This window comes from Pristiophorus japonicus, chromosome 5 (genome assembly GCF_044704955.1).
Source record: "Pristiophorus japonicus isolate sPriJap1 chromosome 5, sPriJap1.hap1, whole genome shotgun sequence".
NCBI lineage: Eukaryota > Metazoa > Chordata > Chondrichthyes > Pristiophoridae > Pristiophorus > Pristiophorus japonicus.
This window is the reverse complement of record NC_091981.1, coordinates 19,104,108-19,131,514: the sequence shown is the minus strand read 5'-3', so window position 1 is coordinate 19,131,514 and position 27,407 is coordinate 19,104,108. Positions and strand designations below refer to the sequence as shown.

At 46.1% G+C, this 27,407-nt stretch overlaps 1 protein-coding gene across 3 annotated transcripts in view; it reads right to left on the bottom strand.

The window, feature by feature from the left end:
- The window catches only part of LOC139263749 (coagulation factor XIII A chain-like), a 134,980-nt gene that overhangs the window by 49,192 nt on the left and 58,381 nt on the right, over nucleotides 1-27,407 (bottom strand). For 2 of the 3 annotated variants that reach the window (XM_070879787.1, XM_070879788.1), the window contains exons 4-8: nucleotides 19,815-20,066; nucleotides 18,240-18,358; nucleotides 16,016-16,123; nucleotides 8,258-8,435; nucleotides 3,109-3,247 (exon numbers count right to left, since the gene is read on the bottom strand). In XM_070879787.1, coding sequence (XP_070735888.1) covers nucleotides 3,109-3,247; nucleotides 8,258-8,435; nucleotides 16,016-16,123; nucleotides 18,240-18,358; nucleotides 19,815-20,066 — 796 coding nt within the window. The remainder of the gene's footprint in view (nucleotides 1-3,108; nucleotides 3,248-8,257; nucleotides 8,436-16,015; nucleotides 16,124-18,239; nucleotides 18,359-19,814; nucleotides 20,067-27,407) is intronic. The other variant, XM_070879789.1, reaches the window with a different exon arrangement.

Here is a 27,407-nt window from a genome sequence, read left to right as displayed (position 1 = left end):
AATGTTACTTACCGAGGCGCAAACTTTACCGTCCCCATCGCCATTACCGCCACAAAATGATCAAAGCCGAAAATCTTTGACAAATTTCTCCCCTGCTCCTTTGCTAAAGGCTGGGTATCGTGCATCGTGGGCCGAGCACCCTCTGGTACCGTAACTATGTGACCGTTCTTCATGTGTGTGTTTGGCCACTGCGGGATTATAGGATATTTGACTGTTACGGCATTGTAGCTGAGCTTGATTCTGTCCACACACTTCCCAGCGGCGGGGGGGGGGGGCGTGTCACTGGAATACTATCAGGAGCAGGAGGCCTGGTTGAGTTCCTCTTTCTAGCCAAGGGTTCTGAGGCCAATTAGAGTGTCCCTGCTCCCACCTCTGTGCTCAATCAACTCATTCAGCACAGAAGTGCAAATGAAACCTCGGATTTTCTGGTCTTTTTGCTGCAGATATATATTAGTTAAACTTTGAAAGGTGGCAGACACGGAAAGTAGCCTCCAAATTGAGTCAAATCTGGGGAGTCTGGGATGTGGGCATCACTGGTGAGGCCAGCATTTATTGCCCATCCCTAATTGCCCTTGAGAAGGTGGTGGTGAGCTGCCTTCTTGAACCGCTGCAGTCCGTGTGGTGAAGGTACTTCCACAGTTAGTTAGGGAGGGAGTTCCAGGATTTTGACCCAGCGACGGTGAAGGAATGGCGATATATTTCCAAGTCAGGATGGTGTGTAACTTGGAGGGGAACTTGCAGGTGATGGTGTTTCCATGTGCCTACTGCCCTTGTCCTTCTAGGTGGTAAAGGTCGTGGGTTTGAGAGGTGCTGCCGAAGAAGCCTTGGTGAGTTGCTGCAGTGCATCTTGTAGATGGTACACACTGCAGCCACGGTGCACCGGTGGTGGAGGGAGTGAATGTTTAAGGTGGTGGATGGGCTGCCAATCAAGCCGGCTGCTCTGTCCTGGATGGTGTCGAGCTTCTTGAGTGTTGTTGGAGCTGCACCCATCCAGGCAAGTGGAGAGGATTCCATCACACTCCTGACTTGTGCCTGGTAGATGGTGGAAAGGCTTTAGGGAGTCAGGAGGTGAGCCACTCGCTGCAGAATGCCCAGTCTCTGACCCGTATAGGCGCATAGGAATTGTTAGATGAAAAAAGACCACGGTCTATTCAGTTCACCCTCTAGCATCCTGGCAGTCGCATGATACAACGATAATGGAGTTGTTGACTACCCATAGCAACCAATCTCTGTCAACTAATCTACAACAGCCCCAGACATGCGGTGAGGAAACTTCCCCCAGTGGTGGAGAGCTTTGGAAACCACTGATGCAAAGTCACCTATTTCTCTCAAACGTGTTACACTTACCATATGTCACGTCTCAAATCACTCATACACTGTATCCCAAGGTGTTATCTTCTGAAAGAAATGTATCTAATTTGCATTTGAATGAGTCAATACTATCTGGTTCCATCATCTCCCGAGGAGACTCTTGCATTGATTTACTACGCGCTCACTGAAATATTGTTTCCGCACATGAATCCAGGTCAAGTTCAGTATTTGTTTTGCTGCTTATGGCTAACAATAAGAAAGAAAGACTTGCATTTATATAGCACCTTTCATGACCACTGGACGTCCCAAAGCGCTTTACAGCCAATTAATATTTTTGAAGTGTAGTCACTGTTATAGTGTGCGAAACATGGCAGCCAATTTGCGCACAGCAAGCTCCCACAAACAGCAACGTGATAATAAACAAAACTTAAGGGGAACAGATAGGGTAGACAGAAAGAAACAATTTCCGCTGCTTGGGATTCTAGGACTAGTCTAAAAATTTGAGGCAGACCTTTCAGCAATGAAATTAGGAAACACTTCTACACACAAAGGGTGGTAGATATTTGGAACTCTCTTCCACAAACGGCAATTGATGCCAGATCAATAGTTAATTTTAAATCGGAGATTGATAGCTTTCTGTTAAGCAAAGATATTAAGGGATATGGGCCAAAGGCGGGTATATGGAGTTAGGTTGCAGATTAGCCATGGTCTCATTGAATGGTGGAACATGACCTCCTCCTATGTTCCTACACATGTTTCTCCAAAAACAGGGGCTGTATAGATATGATGGGATTGAGAACAAGCAAGCAAAAAAGCAGACTTGTTAGGTCAAATTATATTTTTCTGATAGGAAAAGAACATAGAATACTATACTACATAACAGACTTAGGGCACAATTTTCCCTAATGCCATTTTTTGGTGTACTTGAAGAGTTACGATCATTTTTTTGAGGCCCAACTACAGCAAAAAAATCGAACTTTCCCCGTTTGAATTGTTAATTTTGGGCCGCCTAGCCTGTCCTTTAGCTTTGGGGGTGGAGCCTAAGATGCGCGCCAAAAAGATTGGGTTGCCAGGGTAACCAGGGACACAATGCGGGCTGAGGCTGGAAAGTGAAACATACAACATATTCTGGCCAGCTCACAGCAACCTGCACAAGCACCTTGCACATTGCAACAGCTTACTAGCATTAAGTTATTAAAATGTTTCTGCCAAAAGTCTATCCCCCTCTCCTGGTGCCCAGTGTCGCTCTAACCCTGGCCGAAAGGCAACCCCCCTCTTCCCTCTTCCCCCCACTCTCTCCTCTCCTCTCCCTCTCTCTCCTCTCCCCCTCTTCCCCCCCCCCCCACCACCCCCCCGCCTCACTCTCTCTCTCTCTCTCTCTCTGCTGCTGCTGTCCGTAACGTGGAACTACATCTGCTGCACTGATTCCGTAACCTGCGCCAATTTTGTTAACTGGCGAGAAGGTTTTTCCAGAGCAGTCACATACGCCATCCTAAGAAAAATTGGAGTAAATTGAAGCTGGCCAAACTTGCTTAAATGGCCAGAATTGGCGCGGGTGGCAGGTCCCAATGAGATAAAAAACTTGCAGCCTAAAAAAATCCTACCTATGTGAATTACACTAGCGCAGAAACTTTGGGGAAACTTGGAGATTTGAATTTACTCAAAACAAAAACCGGTGCATGCCAAACAAACGGTGCAAATAATTGGGGAGAATTGAGGCTATATTCTTATTGTGACTCTATCATTATTTAGTGAATTTAACAGAGAACTAAGTTACATGCAGTTAATTGTTCTTACCAGATTGAGTCCTTAGTCAACTCAATGTCTTTTGCTCCCTGTTCGTTCAGAATGATGTCGGTGGTTAAGTTAGCATTATTGTCATGAGCGGAGGAGAAATTGGTTACTGCTCTCGCTGGTATCCCCAAGCTGCGAAGAACTGGTCAGGATTAAAATAATACAACATGTTCAATTTCTTCTGGAAGAAAGTAGGATTTACCGTAATTCAACCTGTGACTGAAACACTTCTTAAAAGTGTCATTTCTGTGTTGTGGTCATTTGATTCAAATAATCAGTAAATAACAATAAATGCAGTAATTTTGAAAAGGTGTCAACTGCTCAGTGATATCAGTTATATGATAGAAATGTATTTAGTTCGCATTTAAAAAAATAATAATATTGGGGAATGTACAAAATGTCCGGAAACCACATATGGAATTAGGTCACAGATCAGCCATGATCTCATTGAATGGCGGAATGGACTCGAGAGGCTCAATGGCCTCCTCCTGTTCCTATGGTCCTATCGTCCAAGCCAAATGATGGATGACACCTGCACTTCACAGAATGATTCCTGCACTTCAAGGGTTAAGTTACGAGGAGCAATTACACAAATTTAGGGTTGTATTCCCTGGAATTTAGAAAGTTAAGGGGTGACCTGATTGAAGTTTTCAAGATATTAAGGCGAACAGATAGGGTAGATAGAGAGAAACAATTTCCGCTGGTTGGGGATTCTAGGACGAGGTGACATAATTTGTGACTGGGAGTGTGTATGTGTGTGAGATGGTGTGTGTATATGTGTGTGAGATGGTGTGTGTGTGACTGAGGGTGTTTGTGGATGTGTGACTGAGGGTGTGCATGTGTGATTCTGTGAGTTTATATGTGTGTGTGTGTGTGACACCCACCATCAAACTCATGGTTTACAGGGCTGTAGTAATACCCGCCCTCCTATATGGATCAGAGGCATGGATGACTTCCAGAAGACACATCAAGTTGCTGGAGATATATCACCAACGATGTCTCCGCAAGATCCTGCAAATCCCCTGGGAGGACAGACACACCAACATCAGTGTTCTTGCCCAGGCTAACATCCCCAGCATTGAAGCACTAACCACATTCGATCAGCTTTACTGGGCAGGCCACTTAGTTCGCATGCCAGACACGAGACTCCCTAAGCAATTGCTCTATGCGGAGCCCCTTCATGGCAAACGAGCCAAAGGTGGGCAGCGGAAACGTTACAAGGACACCCATAAAGCCTCCCTGATGAAGTGCGACATCACCACTGATGCCTGGGAGTCCCTGGCCCAAGACCACCCTAGGTGGAGAAAGTGCATCCGGGAGGGCACTGAGCTCTTCGAATCTCAATGTTGCGAGCGTGAAGAGGTCAGACACGGGCAGCGGAAGGAGCGTGTGGTAAATCAGTCCCACCCCTCCCCTGACGAATATCTGTCCCACCTGTGACAGGGTCTGTGGCTCTCATGTTGGACTGTTCAGCCTAAAAGAACTCACTTTAGGAGTGGAAGCAAGTCTTCCTCAATTCCGAGGGACTGCCTATGATTTGTGTGTGTGTGTGTGTGTGTGACTGTGTGTGTATGTGTGTGTGTGTGTGGCTGTATGTGTGTGTGTGTGACGGCAACAGAAGCAATGCTGCAGGAAAATCAATGTTGGAGGACTCAAAGATCCTATTAAGAAAGCCCTATTCAGCCAGCACCTCGCTACCAACCTGATGACTCCCAGTGACCCAGAGACGCAGAGTGTCCACAGTGCCTGGTCTGCTCTCAAGGCTTCCATAATCAGCACCTGCGAAGAAATGCTCGGTCACTCAACCAGGAAACACCAAGACTGGTTTGACGAGAATGACCTGGAGATCCAGGAGCTAATATGCCGCAAGTGCAAGGTATTCTGGAACTGGAAGCAGCAACACAACTCAAGGGCAAGAAAGCAGCTCTACAGACGCCTGAAGGCTGAGGTCCAACAGAAAACCCACGATCTAAAGAACAGATGGTGGGTGGAGAAAGCACAAGAAATCCAGCAGCTAGCCGACAACCATGACGTGCGAGGATTCTTCAGCGCAGTCAAGACGAGCTAGGGCCCAGGCACCCAAAGCCCTAGCCCACTACTGGCCAAGAACAGAGAGGTGCTCATCAATAACAGAGAGGTAGTCAGTGCCCGCTGGAAGGAGCACTTTGAGGATCTCCTCAACCGAGACTCTGTCTTCGACATGAGTGTCCTTGACTCCATCCCACAACATGCCACCTGCCATCTCAGCACAACCCCAGCCCGGCATGATACTGAAAAGGCTATCCGACAATTGAAGAATAAGTCATCAGGAGCAGATGGAATCCCCGCTGAAGCACTAAAACATGGCGGAGAAGCACTACAGGCGCGGATTCATGACCTCATCTCTCTTATCTAGAAGGAGGAGATCATGCATATGACAGGACTGACATATGAAGAAAGACTGGATCGACTAGGCTTATATTCATTAGAATTTAGAAGAATGAGAGGGGATCTCATAGAAGCATATAAAATTCTGACGGGATTGGACAGGTTAGATGCAGGAAGAATGTTCCCGATGTTGGGGAAGTCCAGAACCAGGGGTCACAGTCTAAGGATCAGGGGTAAGCCATTTAGGTCCGAAATGAGGAGAAACTTTTTCACTCAGAGTTGTGAACCTGTGGAATTCTCTACCACAGAAAGTTGTTGAGGCCAGTTCGTTGGATATCTTCAAAAGGGAGTTAGATGTGGCCTTATGGCTAAAGGGATCAGGGGGTATGGAGAGAAGGCAGGAGTGGGGTACGGAAGTTGCATGAGATCAGCCATGATCATATTAATTGGTGGTGCAGGCTCGAAGGGCCGAATGGCCTGCTCCTGCACCTATTTTCTATGTTTCTATGCCAGGAGATCTCAGAGACGCTGTAATCGTGACTATCTTCAAGAAAGGTGACAAGTCTGACTACAGTAACTAAAGAGGAATCTCCCTGCTGTCGACACCAGGAAAGTCATCGCAAGGATCCTCCTCAATTGCCTTCTCCCAGTGGCTGAAGAGCTCCTCCCAGAGTCGCAATGCAGGTTCTGCCCACTAAGGGGCACAATGGACATGATCTTCATCACGCTGCAGATATAAGAGAAATGCAGGGTACAGCACCAACCCTTATACATGGCACCTCAGATTCGGCTGCCCTCAAAAGTTTGTCACCATCCTCCGCCTGCTCCGATGACATGCAAGCCGTGATCCTGGTCAATGGATCCACCACAGACCCATTCCACGTTCGGACCGGGGTCGAGCAGGGCTGTGTCATCGCACCAACGCTCTTCTCGATCTTCCTTGCTGCAATGCTCCATCTCACCCTCAACAAGCTCCCCGCTGGAGTGGAGCTAAATTAAAAGACAAAACGGGAAACCTCCGTTGCCTCCAAGCCAGATCCAAGGTCGGCCCATCCTCCATCATCGAATTACAGTACACAGATGACGCCAAGCCATCGTCAACACCTTTACCGAAGCGTACGAGACCATGGGCCTCACACTAAACATCCATAAGACAAAGGTCCTCTATCTACCTGCCCCCGCCACACAGCACTGCCTCCTGGTTATCAAAATTCATGATGAGGCCTTGGACAACGTGGACCATTTTCCATACCTCGGGAGGCTACTGTCAACAAGGGCAGACATCGACGACGAGGTCCAACACCGCCTTCAGTGTGCCAGTGCAGCCTTCGGTCGCCTGAGGAAGAGTGTTCTTGAAGACCAGGACCTCAAATCCGACACCAAGCTCATAGTCTACAGAGCAGTGGTGATACCCCCTCTTCTGTATGGCTCAGAGACATGGACTATGTACAGCAGGCACCTCAAAACACTGGAGAAGTACCACCAATGTTGCCTCTGCAAGATCCTGAAAATCCACTGGCAGGATAGGTGCACCAACGTCAGTGTTCTCGCTCAGGCCAACATCCCCAGCATCGAAGCATTGACCACGCTCGATCAGCTCTGTTGGATGGGCCACATCGTCCACATGCCGACACGAGATTCCCAAAACAAGCGCTCTGCTCGGAGCTCCGACACGGCAAGCAAGCCCCAGGTGGGCAGAGGAAACGCTTCAAGGGCACCCTCAAAGCCTCCTTGAAAAAATGCAACATCCCCACCGACACCTGGGAGTCCCTAGCCCAAGACCGTCCTAAGTGGAGGAAAAGCATCCGGGAAGGCGCTGAACACCTTGAGTCTCTTCACCGAAAGCAAGCTGATGCCAAGCGTCGACAGCAGAAGGAGCGCTCGGCAACCCAGGCACCTCACCCACCTGTTCCTTCAACCACCGTCTACCCCACCAGTGACAGAGACTGTAGGTCCTGCATTAGACTCTTCAGTCACCTGAGAACTCATTTCTAGTGTTGAAGCAAGTCTTCCTCGACTCCAAGGGACTGTCTATGATGATGATGTTGTGTGTGACTGTGTGTGTGTGTGTGTGTGTGAGAGACTGTGTGTGTGTGTGTGTTTTTGTGACAGTGAGTGTGTGTTTGTGTGTGACTGTGAGTGTGACTATGTGAGTGTGAGAGACTGTGTGTGTGTGTGTGTGTGTGACTGTGTGTGTGTATAACTGTGAGTAAGTGTATGACTGGGTGTGTTTGTGTGAGATGGTGTGTGTGTGTGAGGAGTGTGTGTGTGAGTGTGTTTGTGTGAGATGGTGTGTGTGTGTGACTGGGTATGTTTGTGTGAGATGGTGTGTGTGTGTGACAGGGTGTGTTGGTGTGTGTGTGTGACTGGGTGTGTTAATGTGAGATGGTGTGTGTGTGTGACTGGGTGTGTTGGTGTGTGTGTGTGTGTGTGTGTGAGAGTATGCGTGAGTGTGTGTGACTGGGTGTGTTGGTGTGTGTGTGTGACTGGGTGTGTTTGTGCGAGATGGTGTGTGTGTGTGTGTGACTGGGTGTGTCGGTGTGTGTGAGGAGTGTGCGTGTGTGTGTGTGCGTGTGTGTGTGCGTGTATGTGTGTGTGCGTGTGTGTGCGCACGTGTGTGTGCGCACGTGTGTGAGTGTGCGTGTGTGAGTGTGCGTGTTTGTGTGAGATGGTGTGTGTGAGTGTTCATGCGCACGAGAATAGGCCTATATTTAGATGCGATTATATAACGTACAAGCCTCTTACTACATTCATGATACACAAGTCTAGATGCACAAGTTCTTACCTGTGTTAAATACTGCAGCAAAGACCCAGCATTGTCCATAACAAACTGACTGTTTAGTCCGGAAATACTGTAACAAGATTTCGACACTGCTATTCCAGGCAGTGGGGGCCACTCCATATCTGTACTCATTGTCCCAGCATCCAACAAGCACCCCCCCATCATCCTTAGCATTAACCTGCTCAAAGAGAAGATTACATTTTTCAGTATGCTGTATTTTACTCAAATGACAGTTGTTGTTCAGAAATAGGAGCAAACTATTCTGGAATCCTGAAAATAGTGTTATGTTGGTCTCTTAATACTTTACACATTGAAGTCTATTTATTAAATTAATGAAAGCACAATTTAATGAAGCATTACAATGTTACAGATTCTACTACGGTTAACAAACACGTTTAACAATGCATAGAAATATGCTTGCATTGATTTCCGCGAGGAGCAATGTCCAGCTGTAACCTCATCACTGAAGCTGCATAGATGATGGTGGACACAAGGTCATTTCACAGCACGGTTTAACTAATGCCGTCAATGATAGTGATTTCGCAAGCTAAAATGTTAACAATTGCAATTATTAAATTCCATCAACCAAAGGATTTCTTAGTAAAGCAGAATACGCCAAATCTGAAACCCAGGGTATAGGCTTTACATCGCATCAGGAAAAGGTACGTTGCTTTCTTCATTTCTCCTCGGCACTGCTCAGAAAGAAAGACTTGCATTTATATAGCGCCTTTCACGACCACCAGACATCTCAAAGCGCTTTACAGCCAATGAAGTACTTTTTGAAGTGTAGTCACTGTTGCAATATGGGAAACGCGGCTGCCAACTTGCGCACAGCAAGCTCCCACAGACAGCAATGTGATAATGACCAGATAATCTGTTTTTGTTTTGTTGATTGAGGGATAAATATTGGCCAAGACACCGGGGATAACTCCCCTGCTCTTCTTCGAAATAGTGCCATCAGATCTTTTACATCCACTTGAGGTAACAGACGGGGCCTCGGTTTAACGTCTCATCCAAAAGACGGTACCTCCGACAGTGCAGCACTCCCTCAGCACTGCACTGGAGGGTCAGCCTAGATTTATGTGCTCACGTTCCTGGAGTGGGACTTGAACCCACAACCTTCTGACTCAGTTGAGTGTGCTGCCCACTGAGCCACACTTCGCATAGATAAGTTAAAGACTGTGAAGGTTCTTGAAGATATAGGAATGAATATAGGAACAGTTTTATAGCATATCCATGTTAGTTGAAGCTCATAGAATCGTAGAATCATAGAAATTTACGACACAGGAGGAGGCCATTCGGCCCATCATGTCCACGCCGGCTGACAAAGAGCTATCCAGCCTAATCCCACTTTCTAGCTCTTGGTCCGTATCCCTGTAGGTTAGGGCACTTCAAGTGCATATCCAAGTATTTTTTAAATGCGATGAGGGTTTCTTCCTCTACTATCCTTTCAGGCACTGAGTTCCAGATCCCCACCGCCCTCTGCGTGAAAAAATTTCACCAGAACTCCCCTCTAAACCTCCTGCCAATTACTTTAATTCTATGTCCCCTGGTTGTTGACCCCTCTGCTAAGGGAAATAGGTCCTTGCTATCGACTCTATCTCGGCCCCTCATAATTTTATACACCTCAATTAAATCTGCCCTCAGCCTCCTCTGTTCCAAAGAAAACAAACCCAGCCTACCCAACCTTTCCTCATAGCTAAAATTCTCCAGTCCTGGCAACATGCTCGCAAAGCTCCTCTGTACCCTCTCTACTGCAATCACATCTTTCCTGTAATGTGGTGACCAGAACTGCACGCAGTACTCAAGCTCTGGCCTAACTAGTGTTTTCTACAGTTCAACCATAACCTCCCTCAAAACTGTGTGAACATTTCCTGTGGCCCCACTCCACTGGCAAAATATCGTGAGCTAGACCTCTGCCTGCCCATTGTGCGTGCTTCTGGCTTCAGTCTACTTCCTGGGGTGGGTGAATTTATATAATAAAGGTCGGTGACAGTACCATTTATGGCATCGATGAGGCAACTGCCTCAGGTGAGTCAGAGAATTCGTTGCAGTGCCTTGCTACAGCATAAATGGGCCCACTGTCCACCGGGAATTTTAAAGCAAATTGCAATCAATCCCGCTGCCAGAACCCCCTTTTACATTTTAAATCCCTCCCTCACCCGAGGCCCTTAGCAACGCATTCACTAAGGGTTCTTGTCCAATTAGCCATTCTTCTTGTGTGTGTGTCTATGTAGCGACTGTGAGCAAGTTATTCAACTGTGGAGGGCATCACAGCCAAACTCATTCTTGTCGTAACCAATGCTCCCTCTACATTTTATTTTCTTGCGCGGTACCTTTAAATGTGCTGCGATCTTATAGCGAACAGCTTGTAAGCGGCCTGCGTGGTCATCATCATCATCATCATAGGCAGTCCCTCGAAATTAAGGAAGACTTGCTTCCACTCCAAAAATGAGTTCTCAGGTGATTGAACAGTCCAATACGGGAATTACAGTCTCTGTCACAGGTGGGACAGGCAGTGATTGAAGGAAAGGATGGGTGGGGAGTCTGGTTTACCGCGTGCTTCTTCCGCTGCCTGCGCTTGATTTCTGCATGCTCTCGGCGACGAGACTTGAAGTGCTCAGCACCCTCCCGGATGCTCTTCCTCCACTGGTGGTCTTTGGCCAGGGACTCCCAGGTGTCGGTGGGGATGTTGCATTTTATCAAGGAGGCTTTGAGAGTGTCCTTGAAATGTTTCCTCTGCCCACCTGGGGCTTGCTTACCATGTAGGATTTCCGAGTAGAGAGCTTGCTTTGGGAGTCTTGTGTCGGGTATGCGAACAATGTGGCCCGCCCAGTGGAGCTGGTCGAGTGTGGTCAGTGCTTCGCTGCTGGGGATGTTGGCCTGATCGAGAACACTAACGTTGGTGCGTCTGTCCTCCCAGGGGATTTGCAGGATCTTGTGAAGACATCGTTGGTGGTATTTCTCCAGCGATTTGAAGTGTCTACTGTATATGGTCCACGTCTCTGAGTCATACAGGAGGGCGGGTATCACTGCAGCCCTGTAGACCATGAGCTTGATGCCAGATTTGAGGGCCTGGTCTTCGAACACTTTTTTCCTCAGGCGGCCGAAGGCTGCGCTGGCGCACTGGAGGCGGTGTTGAATCTCGTCATCGATGTCTGCCCTTGCTGATAATAGGCTCCTGAGGTATGGAAAGTGGTCCACGTTGTCCAGGGCCATGCCGTGGATCTTGGTGACTGGGGGGGCAGTGCTGCGTGGCGGGGTCAGGTTGGTGGAGGACCTTTGTCTTATGGATGTTTAGCGTAAGGCCCATGCTTTCGTACGCCTCGGTGAAGATGTTGACGATGACTTAGAGTTCAGCCTCTGAATGTGCGCAGACGCAAGCGTCGTCCACGTACTGTAGCTCGACGACAGAGGATGGGTCGACCTTGGATCTGGCCTGGAGGGGATGAAGGTTGAACAGGTTCCCACTGCTTCTGTAGTTTAGTATCTTCCTGAGTGCTACGCGGCCTCACACACACACAGCTTCGAGGGAACATCGGTCGTAACCCTAAATCCGTAGATGCATCCTTTCTGGCAGGCAGCCCCGGATAGAAAGTTAGTTACAAAATCCCGAAACAGTTTCCAAGACATTAATTTGTTGGGTTTTTAGAAGCCAGGCATTTTAATAGTTGCTACATAAAGAAAATTTAAAAAACCTTTAAACACTCCAAGCACAAATAATCCCCTCAAATGGGCGACTGGGCAAATTCATAGTCTGAGTGTTTGAAATTCTTATTAAATAGCTTTCCTGCAGTGCAGAGATCAACCTGTATTACCTAATTGTAGTTTGTGAGTTGTGTGTTAATCCCCTGCCTGGCTAACAGAACTGCTTGATCTATCTCGTGGGGCATTTGATTGAAGCTTAAGCTGTGAACAAAGTTTTCACCATCTTTAATGAAATTAAATATAAGCAGGGATTCCTAGCTAACAAGGTACTGGAATGTTGCTAAAAGTTAATGAGGTTCATGAAAGCAGACCCAAGTGCCCTCAAGTTAGCACACTTCAAAAAGTTGAATAGGAACATAGTGATTACTAGACAAAAAAAAAACCAATGTCATAGAATCAGAGAATGGTTACAGCATGGAAGGAGGCCATTCGGCCCGTCGAGCCCGTACCGGCTCTCTGCAAGTCCCATTCCCCCCCTTCCCCCAAAGCACTGCAAATGCTTTTCCTTCAGGTACTTGTCCAACTCCGTTTTGAAAGCCGTGATTGAGTCTGCCTCCACCAGCCTCTCAGGCAGTGAATTCCAGATCCTAACCACTCGATGCGTAAAAAGGTTTTTCCTCATGTCGCCTTTGGTTCTTTTGCCAATCGCCTTAAATCTGTGTCCAATGGTTCTCGATCATTCTGCCAATGGGAACAGTTTATCTATCTACTCTGTCCAGACCCCTCATGATTTTGAACACCTCTATCAAATCTCCTCTTAACTTTCTCTGCTCCAAGGAGAACAACCTCAGCTTCTCCGGTCTATCCACGTAACTGAAGTCGCTCGTTCCTGGAATCATTCTCGTAAATCTTTTCTGCATCGAAGTCCATCTAATTCGCCATCTACCATCCTGGCAGTCTCATGATACAATGATATTGGAGTTGTTGACCAATCATCGCAATCAATCGTTATCAATTAGTCTACATCATCATCATCATAGGCAGTCCCTTGAGTCGAGGATGACTTGCTTCCACACCAAAACGTTCATAGATGTTTCAATGAAGGACCTAAAATTTCAGGTCCCGAATTACATATTGAAGGGTGGAAGATGCCTGTGTGTGGATTTTTTTAACATGTGGTGGCCATTGCACCCCAGCCACCACACGGGCTTGACAGAGCTAGGTCTTGGTCCAGTGGCAAGGATTAACCAGGACGACTGGAGACCTGCTCTGCTGCACGGACCTAGTGCGCACACATATCGCAGTGTGGGCTGGCCCATGCTGCCCCTGGGCCCTCGCCTCTTCTGGGCTCCGAACTCATGCCTCTCCTGGACCCCGATCACAGCCCTCTACAATCTCTCGCAGCTCCTTAGTCTACCACAGACCCAGAGGTTACACAAGGAATACCACTAATGGAGAGCTTTGGGATCTATAGTTCCAAAGTTGGCAGCTTCTTCCTCCCAGGCACGATGCATCCACATGTCTCATGTCTCAACTTACTCTTAAATCCCAAAATGTTGACCTGGAAATTGAGGTCGGAGGCTCCGGACTGAATAAAACACGACTTACCTGGTGTCTCTGGAGCTTCGGACTCTGGCGGTCCTGGGCCTGCGGGTGGCGCGTGTGTAAAGGCCCACGGATCCCAGGGGAGCAGGCGGTTCACAAGTGTCCCTGGGATCACATGGGCCTGGTCAACCAATCAAAAAGGGGGGGGGATTTCTATGATGCTTATAGAGATTCATTTGCATATTCACCAGGCAAAGGTGGGCAGCCGAAACGTTACAGGGACACCCTCAAAGCCTCCCTGGTAAAGTGCAACATCACCACTGACACCTGGAAGTCCCCGGCCGAAAACCGCCCTAGGTGGAGGAAGTGCATCCGAATCTCAACGCCGCCAGCGTGCAGAGGTCAGGCATTGGCAGCGGAAGGAGCGTGCGGCAAATCAGTTCCCCCCCTTCCCCCCGACAAATGTCTGTACCACCTGTGACAGGGTCTGTGGCTCTCGTATTGGACTGTTCAGCCACCAAAGGACTCACTTTAGGAGTGGAAGCAAGTCTTCCTCGATTCTGAGAGACTGCCTATGATGATGATGAGTTGCTCTGAATTGAGGGTTTTATTACCTCTATATTAACTTGCGTATCTTTAAATTTCTTATAAATTGCTACTTTAGTCCAGCCAAAGTCATCTCCCTTTCTCACTTGAGTCTTCTTAGATTTCATGTTTTATCTCAATTAATTTATCACTGGTACAAAATGGGATCACTGAAGCGTTAGAAAAAAATTCAACAAATTTTCTTGAGCAACTTTCTCTCTGTACAGAAACTGGACTGCAAGCTTTTAAAAAGTATTTCATAGCATTCAAAATATCTTTGTTGTTGGAGTAAAAATAATCTCAAAGAAAAGCTTCAAATGCAATAACTCAACGTTTTTTACTGAGTCAAACATTTACTTCAAATTCTTAAAATAAAGAAGATTATTGAGCAAATTTCTCTCTCAGCCATTTCTTACTTTCTCTCCAAATGGTAACTTTCTCTTTAACGTGATATACTTTCCCCTTTCCGCTTTGTTTTTTTTTAATTTTCCTCTGATCTTACCCAGCATCTGTTTTATCTGTAAAAGATTGATCAGTTTCCTCTTTCAAAGTGCAGTGTTAATTCCTGATGGTGAATCATGGATTTGGATTCACTGAAAAAAGCTGCTTACAATGAGACCTGTGGAAAGTGATCTCATTTAAAAGTCCACATACAATTTTGGGATGGCACTGGGGATGCTATAGTACACTTTGGAGATAAGTTTTTTCAACAGCTGAAACAACTATCTGTCTCCTCTGTAGATGCAAATGACCCTTATTCATCTTTGCGCTCCAGGCTGTCAGCCGTGGCTCAGTTGGTAGCACCCTCGCCTCTGAGTTAGAAGGCTGTGGGTTCATAGTCCCACTCCAGAGACTTGAATGCCAAAATCTAGGCTGACACTTCCAGCGCATTGCTGAGGGAGTGCTGCACTGTTGCAGGTGGTGTCTTTCAGATGAGATGTTAAACCATCTGCTCTCTCAGGTGGATGTAAAAGATCCCATGGCACTATTTCGAAGAGCAGGGGAGTTATTCCTGGGTCAATATTTATCCCTCAATCAACGATCTGTTTTAGTATATCTGGTCATTATTTGTGGCAGCTTGCTGTGTGCAAGTTGGCTACCGCGTTTCCTACATCACAACAGTGACTGCACTCCAAAAAGTACTTCATTGGTTGTAAGGCGTTTTGGGTCATCCAGTGGTCGTGAAAGGCGCTATATAAATGCAAGTCTTTCTTTCTTTCAAGCAATCCTCATCACACCAAAATTGAAACAAAACTGGGAAGCCGTGTGTGGTATTCCAGTGATTCGAACACGATTGGCTTGTGCAAAACGTTTCTATTACACATCGGAAACTCTGTGCCATCGAAAAGAAAGATACTGAAACACAGTACAAAGGTAAAGGCCGCAAAAATGAAATGGTGGGGTGGAGAGAACACCGACTCACAGATCAGAGATGAACGAAAGGAGGACTGATTTCAGGAGAAAGGAACATCAGGCTGGGTGTATAATGGACGGCTGATCTGCTACAGCCCATTCTACATCCCCACCGATGTGGAAAGTTCCACCGTAGAATTCAAAATACTTCATATGCTGGAAAACGCTTTGGGACGTCCTAAGGAGATGAAAAATGCATGTTCTTTCTTCCTTTAATAAGATCAGATTTCCACCTTGTTTCAGTGAAGTGTGGAAAGGCTTGTGAGCCATCTTAAAATGTTGAGTTAAGGAAACTTCAACCCAAGAGGGCAGACTGGTCTCAGTTTAACATTTCATCTGAAAGACAGCACTTACATGGATTTACATAGAATTTACCCACAGACACTGGCCATCGGGCCCAACAGGTCTATGCCGATGTTTATGCTCCACACGAGCCTCCTCCCACCCCTCACCATCTCACCCCATCAGCATATCCTTCCGACAATGCCGCATACCCTTAGTACTGAAGTTCTATAAACTCTTAAAATTACTCCACAATATTACTATGATCCTGCATTTTTATCAACTTACCATTGCAGATGCAACTCGGCAGATTTTGAGTGGACACCCTCTTGTATGCAAAGGCATTCGTGCTCGGTCCAGTATGTAGATACAGGCGTCTAATATCTGCCTTTCGAACTAGAAGGAATTAAGGGGACAAACAGATGATGATAAAATGAAGACGCAATCAGTATAATATTAACATTAGTGTGTTTCCTTGATATCTTCCAAATATCAAAAGTTTTGATTTTTATTTATATAATTGAAAATTTTCTCATCCAAAATAAAACTGTTGAACTTGATTAAAGACAGATCATTAAATAATGGTCACTATATTATTTACTTCCCCCACCCCCACCTTAAGCTTTTTTGTTATCCCTTTAGGTTAGGAGGTTATAGCAGCCTAGGTCCCCTCGTTTCATTTACAGCTTCTACCATCAAAATATGAGCAAACATGAACGAGTGGAATATTCTCTTTGAACGGTTCGTTCATTGGGTGGTGCTGGCGAGGGCAAGGCGGAAAATAGGGCAGGGACCTTTTATGTCACGTTGCCGCCCATTCTAGTGCCTGCCCAATTTTCCGGTATCACTTATGCTGGATGACCTACAAATAAAGGGTAATTACACAGTGCCCTCATAGGTTCTATTTTCTGTCTTTATCGGCACATTTACACTTGATGTTAATCAGTCCTCTATAGACTGGGTGACCAGTATCACTACTGGTCAGTGAAAGGCAGACATTTATTTTAAGGGCCTAAGCAACTTTTGTGAATCACTTCATACAGAGCTTGTTTCTCTGCCATTTTCAATTTTTGCTGTTGTTTTTCTGCTGTTGACAACTGCCTGCCTATTTATCTACCTCCTAACCCTAACCCTAATATCGCCCGTCTATGCACCTGCCTTAGCATACTCGCTGCTGCAACCCCTCACCCATGCCTTTATTACCTTTAGACTTGACTATTCCAATGCTCCCCTGGCCAGCCGTTCTATCTTCCACCCTCCATAAACTTGTGCTCATCCAAAACTCTGCTACCCATATCTTAACTCACACCAAGTCCCGTTCACCCATCACGTCTGTGTGCACTGACCTTCATTGGCTCCCAGTCCAACAACGACTCCATTAAAAAATTTTCATCCTTGTTTTCCAATCCCTCCATGGCCTCGCCCCTCTCTATCTCAGTAATCTCCTCCAGCCCTACAACCTACCAAAATCGCTGTGCTATCATTTAATTCTGCCCTTTTGTGCAACCTCGATTTTAATCCTTCCACCATTGGCGGCCGTGCCTTCAGCTGCCGAGGCCCTACATCCTGGGACTCCCTCTCTACCTCTCTTTCCTCTTATAAGGTGCTTCTTAAAACCATCCTCTTTGACCAAGCTTTTGGTCACCTGTCCTAATATCTCAATATGTGGCTCGGTGTTACATTTTGTTTGATAACGCTGCTGTGAAACACCTTGGGACATTTTATTATGTTAAAGGTGCTATATAAATACAAGTTGTTGCCTTACAAAGAGGCTTCATCATGGACACCGCAGAAAGGGTAGGGACCCAAAGACAGTGTTGGATCATTTAGGTGAGCAGTCTGGCCTGGGTAAGGAGAGCAGGTTTCTCACACCAGCAACGTAATTGATTCTTAACTGCTCTCTAACGAAGCCCAGCAAGCCACTCAGTTGTATCAAATACCTTCTCAGGGCAATAAATTCTGGCCTTGCCTGCAACACCCACATCTCAAGAATAACAACAACAACTTGTATTTATATAGTGCCTTTAACGTAGTGAAACGTTCCAAGGTGCTTCATAGGAGTATTATGTGCAAAAAATTTGACACCAAGCCGCATAAGTAGAAATTAACGCAGGTGACTAAAAGCTTGGTCAAAGTGGTAGGTTTTAAGGAGCATCTTGAAGGAGGAAAGAGAGGTAGAGAGGTGGAGAGTTCCAGAGCTTGGGGTTGAGGCAACAGAAGGCACGGCCACCAATGGTTGAGCGATTATAATCAGGGATGCTCAGGAGGGCAGAATTAGAGGAGCGCAGACATCTCTGGGGGGTTGTGGGGCTGGAGCAGATGACAGAGATAGGGAGGGGTGAGGCCTTGGAGGGATTTGAAGACAACGATGAGAATGACATGATCTCTGCTCCATTCCTGGGATCTGACAGACCTTTGGCTACACTGTACAGCATAGATGTTTATTAAAAGATAGCTGAGGCTTATGGACACAACAGAGGCAAGCTATCCAAAAGATATGTAAAAGCAATACCTGGCCAAAAACCCACGGTCTGGAAGTTACTTCATTAACCTCTCCATAGAAGATGCGGCCATGATCGTTTAAGACATACTCTTCGTTTTCTGTTGCGCTATCGAGATACACAGCATCCTCTGAATCATTCCAGCAGATCATTCATAAGTTTAAAACAAAACAGGTAGAATTTGGAAGATGAGTTTAGGCTTCATGTGTTATCTGGCTAAAGATGACGATTGAGAAATAACATAGAACCCTGGAAAATTCTGAAACCTTTTAAATATTTATCTTCTGCTGCAGAACAACCAAAAGTATGGAGTATAGTTAGGAGTGAATATTTACTCCAGGTTTTCAGTTGATATCACCCATTGGAGCAAAGTTTCATGGTGTAGAACTACCAACTGAACCTGGGTTAAACTGCAGCTCTGTACTCACTCGCTATCATTTGTTCCAATGCACAATAAACGGGCAATTTTCCAACCACTTGCTCCAGCAGAGCACCCCAACAATCTGCAATGCAGGTCGGAAATTTTGGGTGCACACGTCATGCGAGTTTCCACCTATTTAAATTAACGATCGGGACATCACGCACAGCATTCTCCCGAATTTCTGCTACATGCCCTCAGCAGGTAAGGGTCGCTGGCAGGAGTGGAAATTTACACCTTAGCTCCTGGGTTAACATTACAAATTGTTAGTGCCAGTTATTAGAAGGACTGAAAAGAAAAAAAAACAGACTGTGAGGCTACCATAATATCAGCTCTGCAGAACGATACTTCCACGTGATTGGCCGGAGGATGTAGTGAGGGGAACTGATTACTTTGCAGCTTTGAAACGAAACTATAGGATAAGGGCTGGATTTTCGGTTCTGCTCAGTTCGGGGCGGTAATAGCGTTGGGGCGGTAAAGTTTGCGCCCGGGAACAGTTTGCGCCTCAGTCAGCAAAATTCATCAGCTGGGCCCTGAGTGTGGGGCAGAGCGCTAAGGGAGGTGCACATCTCTCTTAGGGCGCTAGGCCGGCTGAGCAAGTGAAAATCCCAAGCTAAACAGCCGGCCTCGGAGTGCTAAGAGAGAGGCCTCGGAGGGAAAAAACCTGAAAAAACCCCCACCAAAAACATACCCAATAAATAACTCACGCCACCACAACATGAATCGCAAAAAAAATAAGATAAAAAGCAATCACACTTACCCGAGGTCAACATTACTTACCTCATTCTGGCTGCTACAGCTATCAAACGTGGTCCCAGCAGGGGGCGCTCTACGGAGCGCTACGGGTCAGGCAGCAGCCAAAAATCGAGCCGGTGTCGCAACCAGGGGGTGTTGCACACTGGCTCACCTCTTCCGGGCGGTAATGTTCCGCGCCCCCGTCAAAATTGGCACCGAATGTCCCGGCGGGGTCCTGGAAGCTGGCTGCCTGCCTGGAAGTGCTTACCACCGCCATTGCCACCCCTCTGGGGCGCTAACAGGGGTGCAGAAGACCAAAAATCCAGCCCAAAATATATTTGATCTATGCAACTCATCAAAAAAACATTCTTCTATCAATCATCGCTAACTTGATGATTCCACAATGAGACAGGCGGAATATTAAATATAATACCTGCACACCAAGGGTTGAAGAGAACATAGATATCTGTCGATTCATCTCGAGCAGTTCTGCGGATTCCATATGGGGTCATTATAGCCACATACATTCTAAACCGTCCCACAATACAATCTGCAGGGGACATGATTGAGAGACTGAGTGTGTTGTTCCAGGTAGTCTTCACTTTGGCTGCCCACTTTCCTGTTTCCAACTGTTCTTGTATGTAAATTGGAACGTAAGTTCCTTTGGTGATATCTGGGAATCGACCTGCAATAAAATATTACATGCAGTAAGTCTCTATTCAAAACCATTGATTGACTCTTTCGTGCTTAAAAAGTCAGGCGTTATTTATAGGGCAAAAAAATGTTTATAGAACATGGGAAATATTCCTAGGGCAAAAGAATTATGATTGACTCAAAATTTCCAAAATGAGTCAAAACACCGCAAAAGCACTTCTGAATAGCACCGTCTCTAAGCACATCTCTCGTAAACTTCTTTCCAAATCCTTTCCGTGGTCACGTCTGCGGTCACACATTTATAACATAATAAACAGCTTAAAAAGTCAATCTAATTACATTACTAGGTTTACCTGTAGCGTTCGCTATCATATCTCACACGGCACAGCCCATTCCCACAACCTCAGCCCCGGTTTCCCCACACCTTTAACACACCCCAGCCTCCCCGCTACTGCAAAAGTGTAACTTCTGATGCACCATGTGGCCAGGAGATCTGCTGGTGTGGGTATATTTTCTTCTTTTGCTCAATGTCGCTCCATTTTACCAGTCAGAATCATGGGTGCTCCCAATTTTGGCTTCGGTCAGTTTTATCCAACACAATTTCAAAAACAAGAACAGGCACAAAATCACAGCCAATCAAGACTTTGTTTTATTTTGCAGACAACTACATGAGTGAGGAAGGAATAGAAGGATATGTTGATAAAGAAAGAAAGGCTTGCATTTGCATAGCGCTGTTGGAGCAGATTTTTAGACATAATAAAGCCTAGTGGGACACTTGACTAGTATACCAAACATTTGTTCCCCTCGAATGAATTTGTAAGCGACAATACTGATGCATTATTGTATGCTTGCCTTTACTGGTTATAGGAAGCCTGACACTTGTTTTTCCTGTGATAACAGGGGAATTAGTCCTCTTGTATGTGTATAATGGCCTGTCACAATGCGAGGCTGGCTTATATCAAGAGCCCAGCCTTGAACGGTAATTGTATGAAAAGCTTTGTAAACCTAGTAATGCGATGATTGGATTTAAGGACTGTTGCTAAGACACGTGATGTAAAGTGACGTAATTTGTAAGATAAAGGAACCTCACGGGCGATATCAAATCAAGAAGCTGGTTCAGCAGATGCGGGTCTCTAACACTTCTCCCAAAGCTTTGTCTCCGATTTAATAAACCTCTCTTTAAATATTATACAGTCTCGGAAATATTTTTCCACAACAGCATCTTTCACGACCACCGGACATCGCAAAGCGCTTTACAGTCAATGAAGTACTTTTTTGGAGTGTTGTCACTGTTGTAATGTAAGAAGTGCGGAAGCCAATTTGCGCACAGTGTGATAATGACCAGTAATCTGTTTTTTTGTTATGTTGATTGAGGGCTAAATCTTGGCCAGGAAACCGAAGATAACTCCCCTGCTCTTTGAAATAGTGCCATGGGATCTTTTACGTCCACTTTAGAGAGTCTTGGTTTAACGTCTCATCCAAAAGATAGCACTTCTGACAGTGTAGCATTCCCTCAGCACTGCACTGGCGTGTCAGCCTAGACTTTTTGTGCTCAAGTCCCTGGAGTGGGATTGTGAACCACAACCTTCCGACTCGGGGGTGAAAGTGCGACCCACTGAGCCACTGAGATAGAGTGAAATGAAGTAAAGAGAGTGGGAGGAGACTCACGTGGAGCATAAACACCGGCATGGGCCGAATGGCTTGATTCTACACTGTAAATTCGATGTAATTCTAAGTTAATGCAGAGGACAATGTTGCTGAAAGTGCTTTGGACCAGTTTACTGTGCACATATGGATTCGAGGGCTCCTTCGGAGAGCAGCTCAGGTACTTGACTAAATGTACCTCGTGTGTGTGGCTTGCCCCAGTCTTCCTGGCTGGATGTTTCAGGAGCTACATTCTCATGGTCTCTGTCTACTTCCTGCTCCGGCACTGTTTCCAGCTCCTCTTCCTCCAAGCAAGGTCTTATTATATGGCAAAGCGCTGGAGTATCCAGCAGATGACAATGATCCCAGAGACCTTCTCTGGCCTATATTGTAGTATGTCTTCTGGTCTGATATCTAAAGCACTGCTATAATAAGAACATAAGCAATAGGTTGATCGTCAGCCTCAACTCCGCTTTCCCGCCCGATCTCCATATCCCTTAATTCCCCTAGACCCCAAAAATCTATCTATCTCAGCCTTGAATATATTCAGAGACTCAGCATCCACAGCTCTCTGGGCAGAGAATTCCAAAGATTCACAACCCTCTGAGTGAAGAAATTCCTCCTCATCGCTGTCTGAAATGGCCGACCCTTATTCTAAGACTATGCCCCCCCTAGTTCTAGACACTCCAGCCAGGGGAAGCATCCTCTCAACCCTGTCAATCCCCTTCAGAATCTTATATGTTTCAATGAGATCACCTCTCATTCGACCCTTCGAGCCTGCACCACCATTCAACAAGATCATGGCTGATCATTCCTTCAGTACCCCTTTCCTGCTTTCTCTCCATACCCCTTGATCCTCTTAACCGTAAGGGCTATATCTAACTCCCTCTTGAATATATACAATGAACTGGCATCAACAACTCTCTGTGGCAGGGAATTCCACAGGTTAACAACTCTCTGACTGAAGAAGTTTCTCCTCATCTCAGTCCTAAATGGCCTACCACTTATCCTAAGACTATGCCCCTGGTTCTGGACTTTCCCAACATCGGGAACATTCTTCCTGCATCTAATCTGTCCAGTCCCGTCAGAATCTTATATGTTTCTATGGGATCCCCTCTCATCCTTCTAAACTCAGTGAATAAAGGCCCAGTTAATCCAGTCTCTCCTCATATGACAGCCCAGCCATCCCTGGAATCAGTTTGGTGAACCTTCGCTGCACTTCCTCAATAGCAAGAACGTCCTTCCTCAGATTAGGAGACCAAAACTGCACACAATATTCCAGGTGAGGCCTCACTAAAGCCCTGTACAACTGCATTAAGACCTCCTTGCTCCGATATTCAAATCCCCTAGCTATGAAGGCCAACATACCATTTGGCTTCTTTTCCGCCTGCTGTACCTGTGTGCCCACTTTCAGTGACTGATGAACCATGACACCCAAGTCTCGTTGCACCTCCTCTTGTCCTAATCTGCCGCCATTCAAATAATATTCTGCCTTCGTGTTTTTGCCCCCAAAATGGATAACCTCACATTTATCCATCTTATACTGCATCTGCCACTCATTTGCCCACTCACCTAACCTGTCCAAGTCACCCTGCAGTCTCTTAGCATCCTCCTCACAGTTCACACCACCACCCATTTTAGTGTCATCCGCAAACCTGGAGATATTACACTCTATTCCTTCATCTAATTTGTTAATGTATATTGCAAAGAGCTGGGGTCCCAGCACTGAGTCCTGCGGCACTCCACTAGTCACTGCCTGCCATTCTGAAAAGGACCCGTTTATCCCGACTCTCTGCTTCCTGTCTGCCAACCAGTTCTCTATCCACGCCAGTACATTACCCCCAATGCCACATGCTTTGATTTTGTACACCAATCTCCTGTGCGGGACATAAGAACATAAAAAATAGGAGCAGGAGTAGGCCATACGGCCCCTCGAGCCTTCTCCGCCATTTAATATGATCATGGCTGATCTGATCATGGACTCAGGTCCACTTCCCTGCCCACTCCCCATAACCCCTTATTCCCTTGTTGCCAGTCAATCCTTTTCAGAATGGCAGGCAGTGACTAGTCGAGTGCCGCAGGGCTCAGTGCTGGGATCCCAGTTCTTTACAATATACATTAACGGTTTAGATGAAGGAACTGAGTGTAATATCTCCAAGTTTGCGGATGACACTAAACTGGGTGGCGGTGTGAGCTGCGAGGAGGACGCTAATAGGCTGCAGGGTGAATTGGACAGGTTAGGTGAGTGGGCAAATGCATGGCAGGTGCAGTATAATGTGGATAAATGTGAGGTTATCCATTTTGGGGGCAAAAACACGAAGGCAGAATATTATCTGAATGGGGGCAGATTAGGAAAAGGGGAGGTGCAACGAGACTCGGGTGTCATGGTTCATCAGTCACTGAAAGTGGGCACAAAGGTACAGCAGGCGGAAAAGAAGCCAAATGGTATGTTGGCCTTCATAGCTAGGGGATTTGAATATCGGAGCAAGGAGGTCTTAATGCAGTTGTACAGGGCCTTAGTGAGGCCTCACCTGGAATATTGTGTGCAGTTTTGGTCTCCTAATCTGAGGAAGGATGTTCTTGCTATTGAGGGAGTGCAGCGAAGGTTCACCAGACTGATTCCAGGGATGGCTGGACTGTCATATGAGGAGAGACTGGATCAACTGGGCCTTTATTCACTGGAGTTTAGAAGGATGAGAGGGGATCTCATAGAAACGTGTAAGATTCTGACGGGACTGGACAGGTTAGATGCGGGAAGAATGTTCTCGATGTTGGGGAAGTCCAGAACCAGGGAACATAGTCTTAGGATAAGGGGTAGGCCATTTAGGACAGAGATGAGGAGAAACTTCTTCACTCAGAGAGTTGTTAACCTATGGAATTCCCTGCCGCAGAGAGTTGTTGATGCCAGTTCATTGGATATATTCAAGAGGGAGTTAGATATGGCCCTTACGACTAAGGGGATAAGGGGTATGGAGAGAAAGCAGGAAAGGGGTACTGAGGGAATGATCAGCCATGATCTTATTGAATGGTGGTGCAGGTTCGAAGGGCCGAATGGCCTGCTCATGCACCTATTTCCTATGTTATCCTATGTTAAGTCATTTCTTTATGCACCACTGGGTGACACCACTGATGACCCTTGCACTGACCTGAAAGGAACTGGAGGCATAAAAGATTGTGGTCATTGGAAAATTCTGGAAAAAGAACGCAATGGATAGATTTATAGCTCATTCTCAGGTTTCTACATACAAAGTTGTCTGAAGGCCTTCTTGAAGTAGGTGGCACAATTCAGAAACTCCCTCTCTGCTAAACCTTTGCCTCTGGGTGAATTGCTCTTCAGTTGTTGCCAGCTAGCTTTGCCCGGGACTGATGGGCGACGTAGCAATGAGTCCAGACAACATGCCTCTTGGTGTTCCCTTATTTTTTAAAAAATTCGTTCCAGGATGTGGGCGTCACTGACATGGCCATCATTTATTGCCCATCCCTAACTGCCCTCGAGAAGGTGGTGGTGAGCCGCCTTCTTGAACCGTTGTAGTCCGTGTGGTGTTTTTTGTAGCGGTTCGTTACAACTGAGTGGTTTGCTAGGCCATTTCAGAGGGCAGTTAAGCGTCAACCACATTGCTGTGGGTCTGGAGTCACATATAGGCCAGACCAAGGTAAGGACGGCAAGTTTCTTTCCTTAAACGACATTAGTGAACCAGATGGGTTACGGCAATCTGGTCATTTCATGGTCACCATTACCGATACCAGATTTTATAAATTCCAGATTTATTTAATTCACTGAATTTAAATTCCCCAGCCGCCATGGTGGGATTTGAACTCATGCCTCCAGATTATTAGTCCAGGCATCTGGATTACCAGTAACATTACCGCTCTGCTACCGTTCCCGGCAGCCCTTCTGCCCTGCAACTCATCTTTTTCAACTGCATCGAATGCCAAGCGAGCACTGTAAGCGAGCCGCTAGTGTAATGAACTTGGTGAAATAGCAACACCTTTTAAAATCCAGTCAGGCAGGAACTTGGCTCGTATGGAGACCCAATTCACATGCTCATTGTGTGATACGTAATGACTCGAATTTGGTGTGCTCGCCGCTTTAATGATCAATTATGCCAGCAGTAACAGAACAAGCCCAATTCCTGCCTCAAGCAAAGCAGCTCACATCATCCACAATGCCTCCACAGCAATTTTAGAACAGGTGGAAACCAGACTGCATGCAAGAGGGATACCACATTCCCACATTGCTGGTCACTAATGTACATTTGTCACTGACATAAATAATTATGTGGCGAGAAATACCCATGCTGTAATATTACTGTTGAAAAATGAGACCATAATTGGCACACAATTAAAAACTTACTAAACTAACCTTTAGGCTCCTAATCATGGATTTCCACTGTGCATTCAAGTGCATTTTCAGCCAGCTGACTTGTAACACACAGATGGTTTGTTATATAAGTTATTTTGCTGGTAAAATCTGTTTACTGCATACCCAAAGCATGAAATCACTAGTTCTGAGTTTTTGCTGTTTTATAAAGATAGATTTATATGGCATCTGTGTACTCTGAAAATTATTTCATGATGCCAGAAAAGCAAGTATTTTACATAGCTTTACACGCTAAGTGGCAAACCAGCCCCGAAGCCTTTAGGTGCTCTCAGCAATCAACATGGTCAATTTTCTGAGACATTTGTCCCTGTTGTAATTTCCTCCAGCTACACTTTGTTGTTTAAGACCTAACATGCAAAAACAGTTCTCCGATATGGCCGTGTGGTGGAGATGTTAATGGACTGGAAATCCAGTGGAACATGAACTCAAATCCCAAAGTCTGGAAATAAATAGCTGGTACCAGAGCCACTAGAGTGCTGCTAAAAGCCCAACTGGTTCACTCGTGTCCTTCAGGGAAGGAAATTTGCTGTCCTTAATTGGTCTGGTCTATATGTGACTCCAGTCCCACACCAACATGGCTAACTCTTTCCTGACCTCTGAAGTGGCCTAGCAAGTCACTCAGTTGTATCAAACTGTTTCAAAGAAATACAAGAATAAAGCTAGACGCACCACTCGGCTGTAACCCAGGTATTGAACAGGACATGACAAAGAGACACCCAGCCCAGTTCTCACTAAAAGATGGGGACTGGTGTCAACGTTGGGAGAACTGTCCCACAGACAGTGGGGAAAGAGCAGAGGAGCCGGCATAGACAGGGCAGGCCAATTAAGAACATAAGAATTAGGAACAGGAGCAGGCCATCTAGCCCCTCGAGCCCGCTCCGCCACTCAACAAGATCATGGTTGATCTGGCCGTGGACTCAGCTCCACTTACCCGCCATCTCCCCGCAACTCTTAATTCCCTTATTGCTTAAAAATATATCTATCTTTGACTTGAACACATTCAATGAGCCAGCCTCAACTGCTTCCCTGGGCAGATAATTCCACAGATTCACAACCCTCTGGGAGAAGAAATTCTTTCTCAACTTCGTTTTAAATTGGCTCCTCCGTATTTTGAGGCTGTGCCCCCTAGTTCTAGTCTCCCCGACCAGTGGAAACAACCTCTCTGCCTCTATCTTATCTATCCCTTTCATTATTTTAAATGTTTCTATAAGATCACCCCTCATCCTTCTGAACTCCAAGGAGTAAAGACCCAGTCTACTCAATCTATCATCATAAGTTAACCCCCTCATTTCTCGAATCAGCCTAGTGAATCGTCTCTGTACCCCTTCCAAAGCTAGTATATCCTTC